The sequence below is a fragment of the Triticum aestivum genome, chromosome 7B (assembly GCF_018294505.1).
Source record: "Triticum aestivum cultivar Chinese Spring chromosome 7B, IWGSC CS RefSeq v2.1, whole genome shotgun sequence".
NCBI classification, from domain to species: domain Eukaryota; kingdom Viridiplantae; phylum Streptophyta; class Magnoliopsida; order Poales; family Poaceae; genus Triticum; species Triticum aestivum.
In genome coordinates, this window is record NC_057813.1 from 633,817,151 (window position 1) to 633,824,296 (window position 7,146).

The 7,146-nt window shown below is 46.2% G+C and overlaps 1 protein-coding gene across 1 annotated transcript; it reads left to right on the plus strand.

Moving 5' to 3' along the window:
* The first annotated feature begins 1,873 nt into the window (after positions 1 to 1,873).
* On the plus strand, positions 1,874 to 3,875 carry LOC123160843 (patatin-like protein 3). The gene is made up of 3 exons (XM_044578687.1): positions 1,874 to 2,898; positions 2,990 to 3,052; positions 3,169 to 3,875. The coding sequence occupies exons 1-3, from the start codon at positions 2,017 to 2,019 to the stop codon at positions 3,439 to 3,441; spliced, it is 1,218 nt and encodes a 405-aa protein (XP_044434622.1). The 5' UTR covers positions 1,874 to 2,016; the 3' UTR covers positions 3,442 to 3,875.
* The last annotated feature ends 3,271 nt before the right edge of the window (positions 3,876 to 7,146 follow it).

Consider the following 7,146-nt stretch of genomic DNA (forward strand, 5'->3'; position numbering starts at 1 on the left):
AATGATTGTGCATATCACATAATGTATTACATATAGCTTCAAATATTTCTCCTAACATTCTGAGATGCAAAATCACTAGCTTCGTGCTCTTTCAGTCTTTCATTAATATGCCTCCAATCACAAAACCCATCATTCCCCATTGCATTCTTGCATTTATCAGAATTGAAAAGCTTACAGCGAAAACGAAACACTTTCTTTGTGTGTTTTGAAAAAACTAACCATTTCCTATCACGCACCTCTCCATTGCTCATCTTTCTGGAGTAATAATGGCTATACGAAAAATGTCTTGAATTTTCATCCAAAGGATATTTATTGTTTTCTTCTTCCATTTTAGGCCCCTTTTCCACTAATATGTCCCTCGCTTTGTTATCAAGATTACCCCAATTGCTTGGGTCATAAATATCCACACTAACTTGTTCCTCATCAACACTAGTAGATTCTACCGCATATGAATTAAATATGGGCTCATGATCACTCACATTGCTATCATCCATGTTGACGTCAACATTGCCTTCTGTAGGAGTATGACCATCATCTTCTTGATTGCCATTAGTTTGGTCACCCGCAAGAACTATCGCCAACTCGTCTGGATTTCTTGGCGTGCTCGGATCGCTCTTATAATATTTAAAAAGAGATCCGCTCAATGCTTCTTTCTCTTAATCTGCCTCCTTCTTTTTTCCTTTTATGACTTCTGGATGTATACTTTCTACCTGAACTCGACATGACCCTGCTGAAATTGAAAAGAACAATTAGTTTTTAAAATTACCGCAAAACTAATTAAAACATTAGATTAAGTGCAGAAGACCATCTAATATAATGAGAATTTGCTAGGGCATGGAATAATACCTTCTCTATATAATCTAATCTGGCAAAGTGGACGCAATGATTTGAGCGCCCTAAAAACAATGTCGTGTTAATCTGTCAATCTGCCAATCGATCAAGAAATTGGGAATCAGGATGAGAAAAGAAAGAAATAGGACGAAGATCATGCGAGGGAAGAGAGGAAGAGGGCGCAACCAGATGTACCTGCCGCAGAGACGCAGTCACAGAGTCAATGAGATTAGACGAACACGTACAGCGGAAGAGGAGAAAAGGCAGGGAACGGCCGATCCAATCCAAAGTTACAGAAAATCAATGGAACGATTCCTTTTCTCCCCGGTCTCCACGTGACCATGTACGTGCGAATATGGGCCAGGCCCACCAAATCTGTTTACTTTTCTATGCTAGCTAGCACGCAGAAGCTGAGCGAGGCGCCGAGATTTGATCAAAATAAAAAACAAAAGAGCCAGGCGCACGGGTGGCGCATGGCTCGCCGAGTCCCTAGACGGCTGTAGCTACTTTGAAAAATGCGGGAATTCGTTGGCTGCTCTGGTCTGTGATAGCGAAAGGAGCAATTCTTCTCGTCTGCCTATACTTGTCTTGAGGAGATACGTGCGTGCGTGTGGTGTGGATTACTAGTTCGAGGCGCGCAACTTTGGGCCGAAACCGGGGATCGATCGTTCTGGTAAAGGCGCCGCGAACATTCTTCACCTTTAAGCCTAACCCAAAGCACAAAAACAGAAGAAAAAGTCTCACCAAGACGCACACATTGGTCCCTGATTATTCCAAGTCTGCTCACCACACCAGGGACCATCTGGTTTTTAGACTGGTTGAGCTCCGGATTAGTAAGCTTTTCGGTAGTAGTGAAAGTGGGAAAATATACGAGGAGAAAAATCGCTGACCAACCTGTGGACGCACGCACGCACGGGCGGACGTAAACGACACGGGACACGCGGCCACGGCTGCACTCGCGCGCTGTGAACGAACGACGCGCCGTGGCGCGAAGCCGCTAACCGAAGCAGAACGCGCGCCACCACTATAAATTCTCCCCGGCAGGCGCCAAGACGACACACACACACGCACACACTTGCTCTGTCACTCCCGGCCTACAAGCCTCGCGTTCCCAGTCACGACACGCCGTGAAGCCAATTATCTCCGACCTCCAAGACCGAAAACCAAGAGCGATCCCGCTTGCAGATGGCGACTCCCGCGATCGCGCTCCTTGATCAGACCCTGCCGTTCGGCATCGGCGGCGGCGGTGGCTCGGACCGGCTCAGCAAGGAGATCTTCTCCATCCTCGAGTCCAACTTCCTCTTCGGCGCGCAGGCGCTGGAGCCGGCCGGGGCGTGCTCGGCGGGCCACGTGCGCGTGCTCTCCATCGACGGGGGCGCCGACGGCGGCGCGCTCGCCGCGGCCGCGCTGGTCAGGCTCGAGCGCCGGCTGCAGGAGCTGTCGGGCAACCCCGAGGCGCGCGTCGCGGACTACTTCGACGTGGCGGCCGGGTCCGGCGCCGGCGGGTTCCTCGCGGCCGCGCTGTTCGCGCGCCGGATGCCGGCGGAGGCGGCGCGCGACATCGTGGCCAAGAACCGCAAGGTGTTCTCCGGCCGCCATGGGCGTGGTGGCCTGTTCTCCCGGCCCGAGGCCGTGTTCAGGAAGGTGTTCGGGGACCTCACCGTGCGCGACGCCGCCAAGCCGCTGCTGATCCCCTGCTACGACATGGCAACGGCCGCGCCGTTCGTCTTCTCCCGCGCCGACGCCGTGGAGGCCGAGGCGTTCGACTTCCCGCTCTGGCAGGTCTGCGCCGCGGCGTGCGGGGTGGGCCCGGCAGAGGTGGCGTCCCTTGACGGGCGCACCAGGCTGCGCGCCGCGGCGGCGGCTGGCGGGACCGGCGCTGGCGTGGCCAACCCGACCGCCGTGGCCGTCACCCACGTGCTCCACAACAAGCGCGAGTTCCCCTTCGCCGCCGCCGCCGGCGACCTCGTCGTGCTGTCTCTCGGCGGGAACGCCGCCGCCGGGTCGGGCGCCCGCGCGTCGTCCTCCAGCCTCCTGCGCATCGCCGGCGCGTGCCAGGCCGACATGGTACGTCCCGATTGATTCTTGAGCATTCATTGCACGGACAGAATCGTACCATGGTCACGTACGCGGGGCTAAACAGGACTGTGCTTTTCAGGTGGACCAAGCCGTATCAATGGCGTTCGGAGAGAACAGAGCAACCAACTACATCCGCATCCAGGTAAATAATTCTCTTGTAATTTTTCTTCACAATTTCACAGCTGCTTAATTATTACTGTTCCACTGTGAAATGTGAGTCAACGGAAGCTGACTGTCCCAATTGCGTTCTCTCCTCAGGGCAACAGCATTACCGCGGGAGCGACGGCGGAGGCGGCCATGGCGGAGCGGGGGGTGGAGTCGGTCCTGTTCCGGGGCAAGAAGCTGATGCCGCAGACCAACGGGGAGCGGCTGGACGGCGTGGCGGAGCAGCTGGTGCGGGAGCAGCACCGGAGGATGGACAGCAAGACGCCCGTGGTGCTCATCAAGCCGTCGGCGACGCCCAGGACGTCGTCCTCGTCGGCGTCCACGCTCATCACCGTGTCCACCAACTCCTCCTCGGAGTCGCCCTGAGCCGAAGCCGACACCGTCCGTCCGTCCGCCGATCGATCCACCGGCGGCGCTGATCTTCTAATTAACTAGCTTTGGGTTCCCGATTTATTTATTTGTTCCGGGGCATCTGTTGCTTGGCTTTTAGTTAGCGCGGCGCCGGCAATAGTAGTAGGGGGTTTTGGTTGCCTGCCGGCGCCGCCGCCCGCCCATGGCGCTCGCTCCCGGCCGGCCCCCGCGCGCGCCGCCGTGGAAGAAAGAGGAGAGTGGTCGGAGTGGAATGTGAAAGATTTCTCTAGCTAGGCTCGAAACGGTGAGAGTGACGAGTGCGTGTGCTGTGCTGCGACTGCAACTACGATGTAATACTACGTAGCTTGTGCGGTGCCTGCAATGGAATACTACTAAAATCGGTGTGGCTTTGCTGGTAAGCAGTGATAACTATCATGCGATTTGGCAAAGGATCGTCTCAAACTTCACCACATCTTCATTGCTTCCTTTGCTCTAAGGGTGTGGCTAGACCTCAATCGATCGAGAATTAACCATGTCTTAGTCAAATGACGAAACATATAAAAAAAGAAAAATAAATTAAAATGAAAACTTTGCACGGATCTCTATCTAAGATCCCACGAATATAGCATCGACTGAGACTTGGTTGAGTCTCAGTCTTTTTTTTTAGAAAAGAAGGATGACCCCCGGCCTCTGCATCTGGGAGATGTATGCGGCCATTTTATTGATTATTCTCGATGACCTTACAAAGTATTATATCAATATGTCTGAATCCGCCATCTTGGTTGAGTCTCAGTCAAAAGTCCTAGCAAAAAAAGAGTCTTGGTCAACTGAGATTTAGCAATCCCGTTGCTCTAAACTCAGGCTTGGGCAAAACTTGGTTTTACATACTAGGAGTATTTGTTTGCTCAAAGGCTCCAAAACCCACCAAAACAATCAGCAAACTTGTGAACAAGCAGAGTACACATCCATATATGGCACCTCTAGCATTATCACTTCTATCATTACTAGCACATATGCCCGTGCGTTGCAACGAAAAAAAAATTAGTATACATTTAAAGTTTGTGAGAATTATATGTGCAAGCAAGACCCTGTGTGCACGTGAAAAAGGGATATTTAGGTTCTCGGTTTCGCCAGGTGTGAAGTAATCATTCCGCTACTTTTCCATTCATTAATCGAGGGAAGCTAAGAATTTTGTGATGTTATCGTACGCCAGAAAAGGCCCATAAATTATTCAATCTACTTCTCCTTTCTTAGGAGATTTTAAGGTATGTATTTTCTGAATATTTCCGGAAACATGAACCATTTTTTAAATTCTGAACAGTTTTTTGTAAATTATGTACACTTTCAGAAAAACATGATTTTATTTTTGAAACAAGAACACCTTTTAAAATTTATAAACATTTCTTTGAATACATCAACTTTTTTATAAAAACACGAGAATTTGTGAACTATTTTTTAGAACGGGAACATGTGTTTGAAATTCATAACATTTTTTCGAAAATATGTATCTTTTAATATTATTTTCCATTGTGAAAATTTAACTAACACAAGAATATTTTTCGAATTTGGAGCATTTTTTACTTTGCCATTTTCTTAGAAATCTCGAACAATTTTGAAAAACAATTAAAGTTTTTGGAAAAATGGGAAACTTTTTTCATGTTCCGAATATTTTTGAAAATAGCAACAAAATTTCCGAATTACGAACATTTTCCATAATTTGATTTTTCTAAAAAAATCTATTTTTTTGAGAATTTTGCATTTATGAAATAAATTCTATAAAAATATTAAATTGGAACTTAAAAAAGAGATAGGGGAAGAAGAATAAAAATAAAAATAAAACACAAAAACAATGAAAATGGGCCAGCCCATTATTGGTTGTCCTCTGTGAAGGTACGATTATTTGTCGCCCTGTGCGGAAAATAGAATTTTCACAGCTGCGGGCAAAAATATAAGTGGGCTGGCTTCCCTGGGCCACAGCGCGTGGCCCACAAACGAAATTCTGGAAAAAAGCCTTTTTTCTAGCAGACAAATGAATAAGAATTTAGTACCACCTCGGATAGAAAAAAATTCTTTTCGGCGGTGAACGGATGAAAAAATTGGCGAAACGCACCTTGCTTTATTAGTAGGTATAGATATGCTTCAAGCGGGTATTGAATTCTTGATGTTATCCATCCTTGACACTTGAGAGAATTGGCAATTTTGTTTGCTAAGAATCCCAGCTTCAGACCTTTACTTTTTTTATAAAGTATATGGCATTGAGAACATCCAATGTTACCGGGAAATTAACGCTATCTTTGGCATAAACATATTTCAAATAAATAACATACTAGTGTGTTGCAAGGCAACACAATCACCAGAAACAAACAAGGGCATTCATGCATAGATACACACCGTCCCTAAGTGCATGCTGATTTGCATTCTAGGGATCGCGATAATATAGGACTGAAAGGGAGAATAGAAAAAAAGAACTAGAAAAGCCATGGAGTGGTCCAATGAGTGCCGAGTCTTGTTCATGAAAAAAGGAAATTTTAGTCCTCATTGAAAATCTTATGGACCAAGAAGACTTTTCTTGGTTACATAGAGGTCGAGCAGATTGGTTGATGCATGGGGATCACACTAGTTCATTTTTCCATAATGCAGCAGCCGCCATAAAAAGGGAACAATATTAAGAAAGTTCTTGATGACACAGGTGTTTGGTGGCAAAGTATGGAATTGAAGGATCATCTCATGAGTAATTTTATAATCTTTTCACCTAGAAGTTTCACAACCGAATAATGAAGTTTTATCTCTTATTTAGAGAAGAGTGTCTGTGAAGATGAATAATGCCCTTCTCGCCCCTTATCCCACTGAAAATGTTCAAAAGGCTCTTTTTGATATTGGTGATTTAAAAGCTCTTGGATCAAATGGACTTCATGCTATTTTTTACTTCCTCCCTCCCATAATAGAAGAGCGTTTTTTTACACTAGTGTAGTGTCAAACACACTCTTATATTATGGGACAAAGGGAATATAAGATATTTTGATCTATGTTAGGGGATGAGGTTCTACAGGCCGTGAATACTTGCACTATCCCGTATGGATGGAATGGTATTTTGAGTGAGATGGTGCCTAAGGTTTATTATCATGAGAAGGTAACCCAGTTTAGACCGATCAATTTGTGTAATGTGATGTACAAGATTAACTCAAAAATGGTTGTTGCTCGGTTGAAAGTTTTTCTGCTAGAAATTATTAGCGTGGCTCAGAGTACATTTGTGCCTGCAAGAATGATTACGGACAATGTTTCAGTGGCCTATGAGTGTTTTCGTACTACAAATAACAAGAGGAAACACAAAGAAGTTTTGTGTGCTATCAAACTTGATATGCAAATAGTTTATGACCGGGCTGAGTGGACTTTCTTGAAGGGAATTATGTTGAAACTCGGATTCCAAGAGAGTTGGGTTTTTATTATCCAATGTGTCTCCACTTTCAAATATCGGGCTCATGTTAATGTAGAAGAAAGCGATGCTTTAAGGCTATGAGACGATTAAGACATGGATATCCTTTATCTCCTTATCTATTCTTGTATGAATAGTGTACTCTATTGGCGCATGCGGAGGAAATTGAAAATATTTTTGGAGTGAAGGTTTGTTGGAATGCTCTCTATTACCAATCTTGTCTTTGTTGATGACTCTTTTATCCTCATGAAAGCTAATCTTCACAAGGTCGAGGCTTTGAAATCAAA

Coding starts and splice junctions, on each gene's coding strand:
- LOC123160843 (XM_044578687.1), top strand. CDS start 2,017: ATGGCGACTCCCGCGATCGCGCTCCTTGATCAGACCCTGCCGTTCGGC. Junction 2,899..2,989: donor GCGCGTGCCAGGCCGACATG/GTACGTCCCGAT, acceptor TGTGCTTTTCAG/GTGGACCAAGCCGTATCAAT. Junction 3,053..3,168: donor CCAACTACATCCGCATCCAG/GTAAATAATTCT, acceptor TTCTCTCCTCAG/GGCAACAGCATTACCGCGGG.